A 17,931-nucleotide genomic window follows, 5' to 3' on the forward strand; every position below is an offset into this window, starting at 1 on the left:
ACAGTATAGTGTGCCATTTATATTCTATATATACAGTATAGTGTGCCATTTATATTCTATATATACAGTATAGTGTGCCATTTATATTCTATATATACAGTATAGTGTGCCATTTATATTCAATATATACAGTATAGTGTGCCATTTATATTCTATATATACAGTATAGTGTGCCATTTATATTCTATATATACAGTATAGTGAGACATTTATATTATATATATATAAAGTATAGTGTGCCATTTATATTCTATATATACAGTATAGTGTGCCATTTATATTCTATATATACAGTATAGTGAGACATTTATATTATATATATATAAAGTATAGTGTGACATTTATATTCTATATATACAGTATAGTGAGACATTTATATTCTATATATACAGTATAGTGAGACATTTATATTCTATATATACAGTATAGTGTGCCATTTATATTCTATATATATACAGTATAGTGGGACATTTATATTCTATATATACAGTATATAGTGAGTGGGGCCCTAAGCTCAGGTAAGTGACAGCAGCACAGAGTATGTGCAGGGAATAAGCAGAAAAGAAGATGGGGGGGCTACTGGGGCATCTTTGGGGGCACAGAATTTCCCTGCTGAAGGGCTCTTGTACTTTATGTTTTGGACTCCTGTACCAGCCCAAGGCAACCACAGCCCTTTAGCAGGGAAGATCTGTGCCCCCAGTAGCAGTACCCATGTACCAGCCCCCATGTACCAGCCCAAGGGGACAACATTTCTGCCCTACGTCTTTAGTTAAGCTTTAGTTCTTCTTTAATAGAAGCCTTTGTCACATACAAAAGAATTGTCTTTGACTTTTTCCAGTAGTAAAATAAAACTTTGTATTTTGATGATAGTATCCTTTTTAAAAGAGCAGTATACACCTTTTATCAATATGACCAAATAATTTGAATTTATGCTAATAATAATAATTCTCCCTATTGTTCAATTTGAAGATATTAAATATTGTTTTCAGTTTTTTTGTTCTTATCACAAAGTAGTAACTGCGTTTTTGTGTTCACACTTACCATCTGCCCTGTAATTAGCTGACTTAGTTTAAATATAATGAGCTCTGTATAAACAATCCCCTCCCTTCAGCATTTGTTGTGATTGTATTGGCTAATAGATTAACAGAAATCCTCCATGCAGGGGGATTATCTGTGCGCTTGTAATCTTAAATTATCTTTGCGCTTGTAATCTTAAATTATCTTAAATTCCCCTGTTTGCCTTACTTATTGCCTATTTTTTGGCTATGTCCAGCACAAGCCCTATACATTGAAACCATACTGAATAAGGAGTACACTGCCCCCTTTAAGAAAAAGTATTACCTTATAGCGCTTTTTCCCACTGAATGCTGGGAAATGCTTCATTCAGCAGTTATTGCAGTTGAAACGTAGCATTGATAGCCTTGCAAATTGTGGTATCCACTCCTCGTGTTTTTCCAGAAGGCATATTTGTTCTATAGACTGCAGCTAAACATTTCCACAAGCTATGACCTGTGCTGCTGCAGACATACCAACTTTTTGACATGCAATAACTTTTTAAAGGAGTCGTATTGCCTTTTTATAATTAAAATAGGAATATTTATGAATATTTACTACAATGAAAGTTGAAAAATATAGCTTTTTTTTTTTTTACCAAATCTGGGATCTGAACAAATAACCCCCCCCCCCTCCCCCGGGCTGCAGCAGAAAATTCTATAGGGCTCACGTACATAGGCAAGTACAGTGAGCAAAGTGCAATCGCCATGTTTTTTCCCAAATTTTGGTGTCATTGTGGCCGCAGTTCTGCTGTGCCTGCCGAATTATGTCAGATTGGCAAAATTACTGAAACTGCACACACTGTTGTAAACCACATGCAATTGCGTGTAACTCTGTGTTTGTCACATTAGTGATATCCATGATATCTTCAGGCACAAGTGTGCTACGCCTATGGACACTGGGTGTGAAGGGAACATTGGAGCTACTGCAAGGGTTGCCACCTCTGCCATCTTTTTTCACCGGGCATGGGGCAGGTGGTGACAAACACGGGGCGGAGAAGAGGTGGGAACATTGATGTCACAGGGTGGGGCTATGAAAACTGGGCTGTCCGGGTCAAAACCGGACTGGTGGCAACCCTAGCTACTGCCTGGTCAGGGGATGGTGGTAGGTCCAGGGTTTCCATGTGTCAACAGGCATCTGATTCAGAACAGAAGGCAGAAGGGACTAAAAGGCACCAAGTGCAACTATAGAGAATTGCAAGGAGAGCATTTAAATGCAAGTGGGGAAACACAACTGCGCTTGTGGATATAGATGAGCCCTAATGTGTTTGAAGTCCTTTTGTGCACTGCGTTCTGTATAAATATATATTTTGGTGATGCAGTACAACATCATTTCCTCCATTTATGTGGGTCCTGGACTTATTTGTATGCACTGGCTATTGTTCTTACAGGGATATCACATCTGGGCATAACCACAGGCAAAGGAATGTATTGTTTATGGTGGGAACAAGGAAGGCCCTCCATGCTGAATGCTATAACATCCTTTATGACTCAGCACCTAACCTAGTCTAGATCTCACATACCTACTTGTTTTTCTTTCCACTTTGCTCCACTTTCCACTCCAGTTTGATTCACTTTCCCACTAATGTATTTGTCTTGGGTTTCCTCCCATAACTTTCTTGAATTGGTTTTCATTTCCACTATATGTCGCTGTCCTATTTCCTGTTCCTAAGATTCTGCAGCACATCCTGCCTTTCCCCCAACAGTTTCCAAAGATTTTAAATTAGTGGTTCCAAAGCTTTTTTTTTCCAGTGCAAACAAAAAGAAAGGACACAGAATAGTGGTGGGAGACTTGACTTGCATTACCCCCAGATATTTCACCCCCAGCTTTAGCAGGGGAAAGCATAATGTTGCATTACTAGGCTAATGCCACACTGGGCATACACAAGCAGTCTTGCTTCAAATTCGGTGCCTGCATCCGATCAGATTTTTTAAGCACAGGGGCGGATTCTCGCCCTGCAGAGAAATGCAGAATCAGCTTTACATGACTTTACTACAACTACTACTAATAAATTTAGAATGGAACCTTTTTTTACACATGACCAAGAAGGTTAGACTTCTTAATCTACTTGTCCTTGAGTTACCATTTTGAACTTCTTCACAACAACTTCTGACTTTGATTGTGTTCTATAGGAACCACTAAACATTGGGTTTGGCACTGTTGTTCTTAATATGTATGTAATGTTAAACAAGCCCAAACCATATGAGAAAGGGTGGCCGCTGGAATCATGCATGCCTAACTGACTAACAGGCTGTAAAACCATTATGATTAACCTAACAGGGGTCAATGGTTGGCAGTTGAACTAAGGATATCCCTAAAATGATCCCATTATTTCCATGTACCCTGTCTAGTATGGTGAGTCATGATAGCACTTACTGCATGCTGTGGATGAAGGGAATAAATATGTCATTACTAGAGAAAGCATACACTGGAGAATAGCTTATGTGGCTATGAGGAAAAAAAATGGGAGTCCTTAGAGGGTGATTCAGTGAGATGTAAATTAACCCAACAGAACCTGATGGTTACAGGAAAATTGAAAATATGCTGGTAAACAAAATAAACATCAAACAATATTTGGATATTTAGAAATGTCAAGGAGGTTGGGCCTCTTGGCTTCCAGAATACCTGTAGTCTTTGTTATACAATTTAAGCACCGAGAGCTTTCTTAAAACAGAAGGTATCCCTATGCCCCATGCTACACACATGGCACTGTCTAAAAAAGCCAAACCGAGAGGGTTTAAACGTAAGGAATTATGGGCAGAGACGTGCAAATGACTCCTTATGGTCCCCATGGATACATGGCCACAAGAACATTAAGGAGTAATTTGCATGTCTTCACCCACAATTGTGTAAGTGAAGGTTAAAGCCTTTCATTTTTGGTTTTAAGGTAGTGCTATGTGTATAGCAAGAGGCATTTAAATGCCTTCTGTTTTAAGAAGGTACATGTCTCACCCTAACCAGTATGGTTTATTTGCTTATTTAATGAATTCATGAGATGCTGGAGCATTCCTTGTGAAAGTCAGACATGCTGGTGAAGCAGGAACCCAGAAATGTAGCATGCTTTCACTTAAAACACACCATAAACTTACAGTCTGCATTGGCATTCACATCTGAAGCAAAACTTGGCCTGTAAAAGTTCCAAGTCTTTGCCTGCCCTCTGATTGACTACAGTAGTGGCTTTATTACAGAATGAGAAATCAGAGTCCTCAAGGACCTCGGAGAAGGTTTGGCAAAGACTGCTACTAATTTAATGTTCTCCTTGTGATGAGGCCTGAAATTAAGCATTTGTGCAGAGTTTCATCTCTGCCTGGTCCCAAGACTTCTAAAGTGCATCACCTGCTTCTACGGCTTTGCATTACCCCCATTATTATTTATACCCCAACACACTTGACTTCCTGAACATTTTAACTAGATCCAATTTGTCCAACCTTGTCTTAAGTATCTGAACGTTCTCACTTTTGCAGCACTGTGTGGAGGAGACGTAAAGAAAGACTCTGGTCACATCCAGTCCCCAAATTACCCAGACGATTACAGACCCAACAAGGCCTGCGTGTGGAAGCTGAGTGTGTCTGACGGGTTCCATGTCGGAGTCTCATTCCAGTCCTTTGAGGTCAGTACCATGGGATAGAGCTATAATAATGACTATAATGAAGAAGAGATTATGCTTTCTGGGTGGGTGGATAATATAACTGTAGTAGGGGAGCATATGTTTAAGTACTGTTCTCTCAAAGCTGTTTTTTAAATGGAATTTTCCAGGTAGTGTATACATAAAAAATCAAATCCCCATTTAAGCATATTATCTACGTCAGGGTACACGGATATACACACTACTCATCCAAAACTTGTTTTTTTAACTACACTGTTGGGGCATTGGGCATATATGTGCCACCTGTCTAATATGTTTGTTCTTCCTTGCTTGGACTGCTGCTTCACTTCTCCCTGCACTACACAGACATAGGCACGATGCAGCAGCTGCTGTACAAATTTTTAAAAAATATATTATATAGCAGAATAGGTCTCCGATCACACTGGCCCCCTAGCCTCGGCTATAGCCTTGGGGTGTCTAGTGATTAATCTGCCCCTACATATAGAACCACAATAAATCACTAAGATAGCTCATTCTTCCATCAGATTGAACGGCATGACAGTTGCGCATATGATTATCTGGAGATCCGAGATGGCAGCTCAGAATCCAGCCCACTGATTGGCCGTTTCTGTGGTTATGACAAACCAGATGACATCAAAAGTTCAACAAACCAGCTATGGATTAAATTTGTGTCTGATGGTTCCATCAACAAGGCTGGCTTCTCACTTAACTATTTCAAAGGTAAGTAGGGTTCATTCATCTATACTGTGATTAGAAGAATAAGCCAAGGCTCCTGTTCAGATGCTGGTATACAATATATATATATATGGGGTCAATTTATAACTGTGCCAGGGCTACCAAAGTGGCAGACCCTCTGGCAGCAAACAGTGAGTTGAACTGATATGCCCATGGTTTACAAGCCTCGTAACCTCAGAAGGGCATGATGTCCGTCCTTCCCCACTGAGGTTCCATCTAGCCTGTTTAGGAGCAGCAGCACCACCTTTAAACCAAAAAATACATGTTTTTCCCTTGCAGTGATTCAGTTATTTCTGTATTTTCATTTCAAGACATTATTTTATGTCAATAAGCTCTAAATAAAGACATCTCATGAACACCCAAAATGTCTATTTTTTGGCCTTAGTGTTAATTGTTTGCTATTCTTATTAAAATAAACTTCCCTTTCCACTTCTCTCATGATGCCTTTTCCCACAGAGGTGGATGAGTGTTCCCGCCCTAATAATGGAGGATGTGAGCAGCGCTGTGTAAACACTCTGGGCAGCTACAAGTGTGCCTGTGACCCAGGATATGAACTGGGACCAGATAAGAAGTCATGTGAAGGTGAGACCTCAAGAGCTGTGTTGCATTCATCGCTGCACACCATCTGGGCAGAGGTTTAACAGTTGTTTTTTTTTTTACCATAGCTGCCTGTGGTGGATTCCTGACCAAACTAAATGGCTCAATCACCAGCCCAGGATGGCCCAAAGAGTATCCTCCAAACAAAAACTGTGTGTGGCAGCTAGTGGCACCAACCCAGTATCGCATCTCACTCAAGTTTGATCAGTTTGAAACAGAAGGCAATGATGTAAGTGGGAGCCTTTTCCACCAGCATAGAAGCATAAACCTTAGTAACACAACTAATGTGCAAGTTATTAAATTCCCTCAGTCACCTGTTTCTTATTCCCACGTTTCTTTAGTTGTTCATAACTTTAAGATAAGTTGGAAATGACTGGTAACATGATGTAGATCAGAGATCCCCAATTTTGTTTTACCTATGAGTCATATTCAAATGTAAAAAGAGTTGGGGAGTAACACAAGCATGAAAAATGTTCCTGGGGTTACAAATAGGGCCTCTGATTGGTGATTTGGCAGCCCCTATGCGGACTAGCAGCCTACAGGAGGCTCTGTTTGGCAGAACACCTGGGTTTTATGTAACACTTGCCCAAAAGCTAGGAATTAAAAAATGGGCACCTGCTTTGAGGCCACTGGGAGCAACATCCAAGGGGTTGGTGAATAACATGTTGCTCCTGAACCACTGGTTGGGGATCACTGATGTAGATGGACCAGTGGCTGATTATTATCACCCAGATGTATGTCCCGAGGTTTGATTCCAGCCAAGGCACTATTTTCAAGATGTTTGTACAGTCTCCAATGCTTCAATGGTTTTCCTCCGGGTACTATGTTTTCTTAGCACACTTAAAAAACATACAGGCAGCTTAACTGGCTCCTGATAAAGCTGATTATAGTGTGTGATAGGGACCTGAGATTGTAAGATGGGGAAAATACGATGCAAATGATGTATAAGCTATGTAAAGAATAATAATAATCAATCATTCCTGCAGTTAAATCCCTTTGATTTTGTGTTCCTCAAATACATGTCTACATTATACAACTATCAAACTGAATATCCCAATTAACCTGCTTTATTTCCATTTCCTTCCTACACTTGTTGATGTGTGACATTCTCCTTTTATTTTTCCCTCCCATCGTACCTGCTCAGGTGTGCAAATACGATTTTGTGGAGGTTCGCAGTGGGCTGACGTCAGACTCCAAACTGCACGGGAAGTTCTGTGGCTCAGAGCTCCCAGCGGTGATCACCTCCCAGTACAATAACATGCGCATTGAGTTCAAATCTGATAACACTGTGTCTAAGAAAGGTTTCCAAGCTCATTTCTTCTCAGGTGAGCCCCCCTACCTGCACGCTGCTCTCACCTTCTCCTTCCCCCCCCCCCCTTAAACTTTGCACTCGGGATGTCTGATCTGTGACACCCCATAAAAATAAAGGTAATATTTGTTATGAGATGATGACATTAGAGTCTTTGTCACTTGCCTGCATTGCTTTGGAATGTCATCATTTCTTATTCCATCATAACAATATAGGGGAAATGTGTAGTTTTTTGTAAAGTGCAGTTAGACCCAGCGGCTGAAGAAGGGCAGGGAAACAAGACAAGCAAAGAGCAATTATGGGCTGATCCCTGATTTTCCCTCCAGCTATCTAAAAGACACATATAGCAGAAGAGGCAGGACATGCAATTAACCATTACCCTTCTTACTGACTAAATCATGCACTATATCTTAACAAGTATGTAGACACCTGCCTATCAACATCTCAAGTGTCTTAGCGGGAAGTTAGTACTCTCTTTGATGCTATAACAACCTCTACTTTTCTAGGAAGATTTCCACTTGATGTTGGAACATTGTTCCATTCATTGCTTCCATTCATATGTAAAACCTGGGGAACTGATGTTAGAAATCAGGCCTGGCCTTCCAATTCATCCCACGGGTGGTCAGTTGAGTTGAGGTGCAGGCCAGTCAAATTCTCTATGGATCTTACTTTGTGAAGGGGTTATTTTACTGTCAAAACAGGAATGGCCTTTCCTAGACTATTGCCACAAAGTAGGAAGCATGGAACTGTTAAGAATCAGACTGTATACAATAGTAGCACCTGTGTTGGCAATGATGGGTGTGGCTTATTATAGCCAATTGCAATCATTAGAATGGGGTGTCCAGATACTTTTGACCATAAAGTGTATAATAGCAAATTGATAAAGGATACTGAAATCACATAGATGCAAATTGCACATGTACAGTTACTACAAAAATTAATTAGCTGCGACCAGGCTAGTGCATGATGGCCACCACATTTACATACTCTACTCTTTTGTTCATTCCCATACATAAGCCTTATCTTTATTTATAGGTTGTAGAGGTAGGAACAAAATGTAGGCACTTAGATAACAGGAGTTGTAGTTGAAACCAGTTGTGTTACTGGCAAGAGGTATCTTCTTCAACTAAGGCATCTTGGGGACACATAGAGGTCTTATTGAAAGGGGACTGTGACTAGTTGGGGCTTGAACAAATTTTTAAGACCAAATAGATGTAATGTGGATATTAATGAGAAAAGTTATTAACGAGAAAAATTCTGATGCAGGTCTGGTAATCCATAGCAACCAAGCAGCACATAGTATTTACCAGTGGTATAAGGTATAAGGAAAGTAAACTTCTCATGGTTGCTGTAGGTTACTAGACCTGGAGCAACCTTTACTGCTGTTACTTCAGTCTTCAGAACTCCATAGCATGTCATAATAATGGTTTCATGATGGAATTCTTCCTTTGGGGCTAAAGGGTATATTGCTTAAACCTGTGCTGCTCTGAACCCCTTGGTATGGCTGCATGTGGAGCTTGGCATGGAGGCTGCTTGATGCCCCCCCCCCCCCCCCCCTTTGCTGCACGATTTCTCTCCATCTTCACAAGGAAATGGTTACACTCCCCTATCCCCATTCGCTCCTTTCTTTGTCTGTCTCTCCCCATTTCCACCATCTTCCCATTCGTTCATTTTCTGCCCATTTCTTGCTTTGTTTGTTAATTTTTTTCCAATTTTTTATCTCTTTCCACTTCTTTCCTCTAAATATATTTTGACCCATATTTACTGCTTTTCACATATTCCTGCCTGACATATCTTCTGCAATCATCTTTCCATCACTGTCTTTTCTACACATGCCTCTGTCTCTCCTCCGATCCTCCCTTTCTCCCCCCTCTGTCATTACAGAGAAGAAGAACAACATTCAGAAGTTACAACAGCTGAATGAAGTCAACCGGGGGCAACAGCAGAACCAGGCTCCCAAAAGGAGCCGACCTCGAATGAGAATCCGAACTGCGAAAAAGACTCGTCCTCCTTAACGACAGCCCCACCTTTTCTTCCTGCCATCCTAAAACAACCCATACACATGTCTTCCTTCTGCCCCCCCAAATCCTGTCCAACTTCCCTTACTCTTATCCGTCCGGCACCCTCAACCCACAATAAAGCCCTCACCAAGAAAGGGGTGTCACTCTTCCCTTCAGAGACGTTATGGGACTGGTGTGTGCTTGGGGGGAGGTCTTGTTTGTTTATCTTTTTTTATTATTATTTTAGTAAATAAAGATTTATTTTTATCATTTTTTTTAACCAGCAGCATCAGTACATTAATGATTTGGATGACCAGGGGGTAGACAAAAATTGAGGGAAGGGGTGCTTCATGGGCAGTTGTGCTTCCCATTTATATGGGGGAGCTTGGCCTTTATCAGGTAATGGTGGTATATATGTTTATGGGAGGGGAGCTGTGTCCTGGGAGGTGACAGGTGTTCACACAATATCTTCCATCCATGCACTCTACTGGCCCCTGTGCTACTCTGCTCTCTATGTGGTGCTCCCCTCTCTCTCTCAGGTAATGGTGTTGTTGGTGGTGGTGCTGTATGGGGAGGGTGGATGGGGGAAACTGGAGTTACTCTTTCAATCCATCTTTCTTACTTTTCCTCTTAACGTGCTGAATCTCTCCTTTACTTTGTGTTTCAGATAAGGACGAATGTTCCCGAGATAATGGGGGCTGTCAGCACGAGTGCACAAACACACTGGGGAGCTATACCTGCCAGTGCCGAAGTGGTTTTACCCTGCATGAAAACAAGCATGACTGCAAAGAGGGTAACTCAACCATCCATGCTTTATGAGTCCCTTATATTTTTATTTGTCCCTTATATTATGAGCACCTCCCTCCTGGTGTGAGAGGTATAGCGCTCTATTAGCCCACACCTCTGGCAGGTATATCCTATATACCATACACACCAAGATATTGTTGTATAATGAATGATCACACCATAATGAATAGTTACTATATCATTTTACTGATATAGTGCCAGCAAGTTACACAGTGTGTTACACAAAGCCAGATACCATGAATACCCACAAACCCATTAAAAATGAAGAGTTGGTTCCAATAGTACTGTCTAATAGTCTGACAGTACATACATTCTAACAGTATGGTCTAATAGTACAGTGTGTTAGTGTCCAGGTTTATTTCTTGAGAAATTCCCTCAGCTCCAAAGAGAAGATTCCCACTCAGCCAGTTCATTACAAATCCAAACTTTAAAAACAAATATTTAAGTTCAAATATTTATCTGTCCCGCGGGCTCGAAATGTAGCTAAATGTTTCCTAATGAAAATGACCAGTTAGAATACAGCGCTATACACAGATGTTATTTCAGCACCCAGGGTGTCCGCCCTGTATGGATAAACGCTCATTTTAGCACCAGGGGGCTCATGAAGATTTGTTGACTTTGCTCCTCTCACAACTAGGAGAAAACCAGACAGAAAGGGTATACTGATTTTTTAAAAATTGGTCCAATTAATAGAGAGCTTGTACTAAGCTTACTTTTTGCCTATTTATTTAATTGCAAAATATCTATGGTTTTTGTTATTTATTGCTCTAAACAGGATGAAATTTTAAAATGAATCTAAAGCCACATTCTACTTCCTAATCCCAAAGTGCAAAGCCAAACACACTAGCAGTCCACTGAGAAGCCTCTGTAAATATGCTGCTCTTAATATAAAAAGGCAGCAGGCTGTAGATCCTCTGAAGATCTTCCATGCAGTACACCATGGTATAGCCAGTTCCATTTTATTGGGTAACTCTGGTTCTTGGCATTGACCCCTTGCTTCCTGGAAACCATTAAGTGCGCCTAGCAAGACCTATAAGCTATGATGTTATTGCTAAAATCCTTTTGAAATAGAAGTTCATGGCTGGTGATTTCTTTCATTACTCCACACTGGCAAATGTTAGTGACTTCTTTGCAGTTATACAATCATCTGACTATAAATTCCTCTTCTAGCTGGTTGTGACCATAAAGTGACAGGCAGCACTGGGACCATCTCAAGCCCTAACTGGCCAGATAAGTACCCAAGCAAGAAGGTCTGCACTTGGCAAATTACCGCCACGGCGGGCCATCGTGTCAAACTGGTGAGCATACTGTGTACATGTATTGTAGATAATATCTTTCACTGTTCTGATAAAAACTGTCTTTCCAATATTATTACAGGTGTGGAATCTGTTATCTGGAATGCTTGGAAATGGGATTGATGGGAAATAGCATTGCCATATTTTGGGTTAATGTGTTTCTGGGTAATAGATCCCATACATGTAATACAGAAGGCATTTTTTCCTTATGCAGTTCCCGGTATCCTTTTTTATGTTTAACCCACCCCCAAATGTCTAATCTATGCATCTCTTATGTCCTTTTAGCATCTTTATGTTGTTCTTACACTTGGTGTATAAAGCTCTGTCATTTGCCTCACTTGGTGTCTGCTTCCCTCCATTCTACACCAGACTGTGTCAGAAGTAGACCTGGAGTCCCACCAAGAATGCCTGTATGACCATGTGGAGGTTTATTCAGGACATGATGCTCAGTCTCCCGTGCTCACTCGCTTCTGTGGCAGTAAGATTCCAGATCCAATTATCTCTCCGGGCAGCACCATGTTCCTAAAGTTTGTGTCAGACAACTCTGTCCAGAAGAGAGGCTTTCTGGGAGAGCTATCATCAGGTCAGTCAACTGACTCTACATTTTATGGTGCAGCTACCAGATGAGAAGTTCTGTTCGCATGATTGCCTGCCCCTGTAGACCAGCTCCTCAAGTATCCCAATGTACTGTATTAAATGGATTCTAAACAGAAATGTTCTTGCTAATTATAAATTCACCAGACCCCCAAACTCAAGAACTCCTCTGATCTCCTGTGTATAACAATAACATAGCATTATTTGCAACAATCTTGCAGCTGAACATATAGTGGAGTAAATAATTGGCCCATAGTCATATGGTAACAGTTGCTAGGTATTAGAATTTTCCTACATGTTGATAAATCTCTGGCATTCTTGGCTTTTATATGGATAATGCTCAGGAGTGATCTGGGCTGTTTGGGACAGAGACTGGCCACCCAGTGTATGCAGTCTGACTTCTGAATTATTTGGGACTGTCTTAGCAACATCTTTCTGACTGCTGAAGTAGTCTCTTTCTCAGAAGGGACCTCCCTGTTTTTAACATCTTAATATTACACAAGCTCATATGAAAATACACATGGATATGTACTGTGGTAGATATATGCCACCGTGGCAGGAATGCCATCTGAGCAGAATCCTGCAGTGAATCAAGTGAAACTAAAAAGGATCCCCCAAGTGGGGGAAAACAAAGTGGAAAATTCAGACCTCACTGCTTTATATCCAGTCATTAACTCAATCTACCTCCGCCAAGTGACATCACTTGGGGGATCCTTTTTAGTTTCTGTAAACGTTGGCTTCTAATATCACTCTCAAGTGGAATAATCCTGAGGTGGGAGGTGCAGAGTTGACTTTCTTACTTGTTTTACTAATTGCTTAATTAGTGAGTCAAGTGAGTCAGTGAGTCAAGCCACTGGTTACAATTCAAAATGTGGGTATGTTGTAGGTGGGTCTTAAAGTAAGCTTTGGCTCACTTGCAACCTTCCTCCAGCCTCAGATAATGTCATTTTGGGTTTATTAGGAGGTTACTTCTTGTCTACAATGAGGTCACCTTCAGTTTTATGATGGGTTAGGTTGCAGTTGGGGGTTGGATTAAGTACGGTAGTGGGTTCAAGAAGGCTAAAATGCAGATTGCGGGTTCAGGGTCGGATTTACCTGCATTAGACTTGAGGCAAGCACCTCCTGACAAGGCCTTAACCTTACAGTTTGCACTTTCTGGACCTTTTTGTTCCCTTAAGATGCTCCTTATCTGAATCATATACATGTTTTACAACACTCAGCTTGTATTCTAGATGAAATGTATAATAATAATTTCAGCGAAAGCTTTCTTTAAGCAGATATTAATGTTTTGTAGTCAACAGAACATTATTGTTGAATGATAAAAACGTGGTCATGCAGAGGCGTTCCACATATTACCTATTTAGGGAGTAGCGTGGGAACAGACTATTGCTATCTGTATCTGTTTTTGTGGAAGGACATGAGCAAGGAACAGGGGACACACATTAGTCACAGTGCAGCTATGCCGTGTTTATAACATGTCTACATCACAAGTGCATCACCAGTAAGTATTGTCATAAGTAGGGATGTGTTGCAATAATGAGCAGAGATAATAAACACAGATGCAGTTTATAGACTTTTGGGGGAATTTGCTTTCCTGTCGGTTACATATGCTAATACCTATTTATTACTGGATTATTCTGAAACAAGTGTTTCCCCTGGAATATTTCCACCAAAATTACCCAACAGTTTATATGATGCAAGCGGAAATCATTATAATGCTGAATTAAGTGTACACAGGATTGCCAGCAGACACACAGCCTACCACGGTATTTTTTTAAGATTGATTTTTATCAAGTTTAACAATACAGCAACGAAAGGGAGAGAAGCGAAGGAGGGGAAAAGTAGATTTGCTAGTTAATTAAATTAGTTACAGGTTATGGCTGGGGACTAAAGCCAAAGGGACCAGAATTGAAATACTTTGGACATTCTCTCATTAGACAGTTTCAGTTGTGAGTTTACTAAATGTATCCACTTGGAAAGAGATACTAGTGATGGGCCCATTCAGTTCAGAGCTTTTGTCTGGAGTTGATCCTGGGAACCAAGGAACCCAAAGAGAGGTGACAAGGCGTAGGACCTATGGGAGATCCAGTTATTTTGCAACAAAATTCATTACTTAATGCTAACAGTTCTGCAAAGTGGAACAGTCCCATAGCAGCAAGCGCCTTTCCTCCGAGGCAGTTGGGAGAGTCCATTTTCCCCATAATGCATAGCTTCTGTGGCGTGAAAAAAGTTTGAAAATGATTTAAAATATTGTTTGGTTGTCTGTGGTGTTCATCAAGGGCTAATATAAATTATCTATTATTTCTTCCCAATCATCTGGGTCCAATCAGATGCTATTGGCCTCCATCATATACCTTTCCCTGGGTCCGTATCTCTTTGAAATGTATAGGTATTAGAAAGTAGTTTCTGCTTTGTTAGGTGTACTTATAATTTGTTATAAGTCTGAATGTCAGATTTGGGGTGGATCTGATGGGAATTGGGATAAGCAGAGGTGACGTATCTGATGGTATCTAAGCACTGATAGGTCACACAGATTATGCAATTGTCAAAATCAATTTAATGTATTAATCTTATCAGGCTTAAACCTAAGGGCTCTGGCACAAGGGGAGGTTAGTCGCCCGCGACAAATCTCCCTGTTCGCGGGCGACTAATCTCCCCACGAGTTGCCTTCACCTGCCATCCCACCGGCGACAATGTAAGTCGCTGGTGGGATGGCACACACGGCAGCGCGATTTCGGCAAATCGCCGAAAAAGACTTGCGAGGCTTTTTCGCCGATTTCCCGAAATCGCGCCACCGCGTGTGCCATCCCACCCGGCTTACATTGTCGCCAGTGGGATGGCAGGTGAAGGCAACTCAGGGAGATTAGTCGCCCGCGAACAGGGAGTTTTGTCGCGGGCGACTAATCTCCCCGTGTGCCAGAGCCCTAAGAGTAGCAGTCTATATTGTTTGATATTACTAAACCATGGCTCCATGTAGCAAATTCTGTGCATTTCTACTAATACTGTATAAAATGACGCCCCATATCCATAAGTCTAGAGAAGTCAAGATAACCAGTTCCAGGCTGTTTTATGTAGACCTTCTCCTGTTGGTGGCAGCCCAGATGTGTAATTGTGTAACCTTCCATCTTTGTTTTATAGTCTGCGGTGGGACTCTTAATGCCGAAGTCCGTACACAGGATCTGTACTCCCATGCAAAGTTTGGGGATGACACGCACCCTTCTGGCACAGAGTGTTTGTGGCACATAGTGTCAGAGGCTGGGTATGGTGTGGAGCTGGTCTTTCAGAGCTTTGAGTTAGAAGAAGAACCAGACTGTGGGTATGACTACATGGAATTGTATGATGGGCCAGATGAGGGAGCCCCCCGTCTGGGGAGGTACTGCGGGTCAGGGGTAGGTACTGAATTACAGCACGTATACATTTTTCCACTACAACTATTCCCTGTCCCTTAAAGTAACCAAATACTTTCTTTCTGTCTTTCTTTATGGAGGCTTCAAAGTTATATTGTTTTCATTTAGTACCTACCTATCCTTATTTAAAGGACAGGAAGAACATGAATCACTGTTAGGCACCAAGCTGTTAGGCACCCCCACTAATTATAGTCAGTTACTAGGTTGTTGCTCCACCTTTTAGCCTACTTTTGTTCTCAGCACCACTCCTCCATGCTCTTGCAGTGCCCAATCATCCTCTATGCTGCCATGAGTGGCAGGTCTGGGATTCAAAATAGGCCCTGGGGTACACAGAGGCCTGGGGTATTAAAAAAGCCACTACAATAACTAACAGCTTGGTAGATGGTATCTGTTCAACCCACAGGGTCCAGATATGCCTTACGACATTATAATTGGGGGAAATAAATGTTAAATATTGACTTGACATCCATTATTGATGACTGGCATGCAGATAAAAATACAGGGAAAAAGTTAAATTGAATCATAAATTATAAATGAGCCTGAACGGGAATATTGGGGTTAAGGGAAATGATTTCTACTAAGGTTCTTTTTGGTGGGGTCAGTAGTGGCTTTCATGTCACTTGCATCTCATTGAGTTTTCTTTTATTACTCTGGCAACTTTATCTTTTGATTGCCCTTTGTGTTATTCATTTCTAATTGTGTCACCCACAGCCCCCGGAGGAGGTGTACTCTGCTGGCGACGCATTGACAATCAAGTTCCACTCAGATGATACAATAAATAAAAAGGGATTCCACGTTCGATTTACCAGCACCAAATTCCAGGACACTCTGCATGCCCGCAAGTGACACCCATTAACCATTTTTTCCCTAAAACCCATACATAAGACCCAGCATCTGTGGGGACAACAGATGAAGTGCAGGACCCCCCAAAACAAGATCTGCATGTGTGAGGCCCCCAAACTCCCACTATGCAGAATTAAGGACAGGCAAAAGCCTCAGGGATATGCAAGGGCACCAACATTTGAGACATATATTGCCATAATATTTCACTTGGTATACACAGCTACGTTCTTGACACATTTGATGAGAGTTACACACATTTTGAGATAAGCTCACACTGCCTCATAGACTGTATGTCTGTAGCATATAAATACTGTCTCTTATGGGGCTAGTGAAAATTGTGGTTAGGAATATAATAGGGAGCTGGCCACTGCCTCTGATGTTCTTCTCGTAAAGCTCGGAACAATCAGATTCTATTATCTAATCCTGATACCAGTCGGGACTTGACCCCTGCCTTTACCTCGTGGACCTTCTAACTTGTGCCTTTTATTTTACATTTACTGATTTTAAATTAATTACATTGCCTTACCAATCCTTCGAACCCAAGTTTATTCCTTTTACTTTCTCTTTCCTTTCAAAAATATGACTTTCCCCACCACCTAGGTCTTAGCCCTTTACCCAGTCTTACTTCTGATTCTTACACTTCACCATCTACCCCAGTGGTTGCCAAACTGATGTTTTGTTGTTATCACCGTAGCACATGTGGAGGGGGATTCTAACAGACATCTCTGTGCTATGACTAATGTAACCCTAGTGCTGTGAAGATATCCACAAAATGCCCACTGATGGTGGCTCCTGGGGGTTTGGAAACTACGCTCCTACACTTAAACTGTTTTAGTTTTCCTTGATCTCTTCCATGTTTTAAAGACATTGACCTGTTTCAACTGGTTGCAGAAAAAGACCTTTTTATACCCCCTCCCCATAATGTCTCTCTGATATTCCACCTGGAATGTCATGTTAACTATGGACTTATTAAAGATGGACACCACTGTGTTTTTGAGTTTTGGAGATATAATTTATTCTCAGTGGGCATCCAGGGGGGTGAAAATGTGACAACAGGCTAGCTATGGAGGGTTAAAGCAGCTCTATACCTGTGTGCATATCTGCATATTTGGCTGTGAATGTATGGATGGATGGTTTAGATATATTACTGAATCACCCGGCACTTTCACTGCTCTTTGAAAAAGTCATGGTGACTTTGACAGTGGTTGGTTGGTTACTGGTTTTTAGAAAGAATGGTACTAGTTCCCTCAGTGTTAGTGGAAAATATATAAAAATTGGTCATGTATATACACACTTCTATATAGTACAGTTAAAGTATGCATGATGGGTAGAAGAATATAAATCCATGTGATATCAACTAAAATGACCCTAAGGGTTTTAATGCATTGCTTTCTGGATAAAATTCTGTAATAGGTAAGGAACCATGCTGGTGAGTGGGAGACCGTTCTACCACATCCCCTCCTGTTGACAGTGGAAGAAAGTTCTATTTTGTCCATCCAACTGCAATAGCAGGTAGGCATTAGTGCTAGCAGTCAACTCCTTGCTTGGTTGAAAACACCTGTGGCCATGAATCTATTAAATATATATCAAATGTGAGTGGTTTAATACTTGGGCACTACAGGATCACATTGCTTACAAACATTTCAATTCAGATCACTTGGTGGTCGATAACTGAATAAGGGTC

General features: G+C 41.2%; 1 protein-coding gene across 2 annotated transcripts in view; it reads left to right on the forward strand.

Annotated features, from left to right (window-relative positions):
- The window catches only part of bmp1 (bone morphogenetic protein 1), a 46,995-nt gene extending 29,758 nt beyond the window's left edge, over positions 1 to 17,237 (forward strand). Inside the window, exons 11-20 of one of the 2 annotated variants that reach the window (XM_012959185.3) lie at positions 4,518 to 4,663; positions 5,185 to 5,380; positions 5,852 to 5,977; positions 6,061 to 6,221; positions 7,137 to 7,317; positions 9,969 to 10,094; positions 11,279 to 11,406; positions 11,773 to 11,986; positions 15,136 to 15,386; positions 16,116 to 17,237. In XM_012959185.3, the coding sequence (XP_012814639.1) occupies positions 4,518 to 4,663; positions 5,185 to 5,380; positions 5,852 to 5,977; positions 6,061 to 6,221; positions 7,137 to 7,317; positions 9,969 to 10,094; positions 11,279 to 11,406; positions 11,773 to 11,986; positions 15,136 to 15,386; positions 16,116 to 16,250 (1,664 nt within the window). In that variant the 3' untranslated portion in view covers positions 16,251 to 17,237. Of the gene's footprint in view, positions 1 to 4,517; positions 4,664 to 5,184; positions 5,381 to 5,851; positions 5,978 to 6,060; positions 6,222 to 7,136; positions 7,318 to 9,185; positions 9,574 to 9,968; positions 10,095 to 11,278; positions 11,407 to 11,772; positions 11,987 to 15,135; positions 15,387 to 16,115 lie in introns of those variants that run through there. The other variant, NM_001045671.1, reaches the window with a different exon arrangement.
- Positions 17,238 to 17,931: the final 694 nt, after the last annotated feature.

This window comes from Xenopus tropicalis, chromosome 3 (assembly GCF_000004195.4).
Source record: "Xenopus tropicalis strain Nigerian chromosome 3, UCB_Xtro_10.0, whole genome shotgun sequence".
NCBI classification, from domain to species: domain Eukaryota; kingdom Metazoa; phylum Chordata; class Amphibia; order Anura; family Pipidae; genus Xenopus; species Xenopus tropicalis.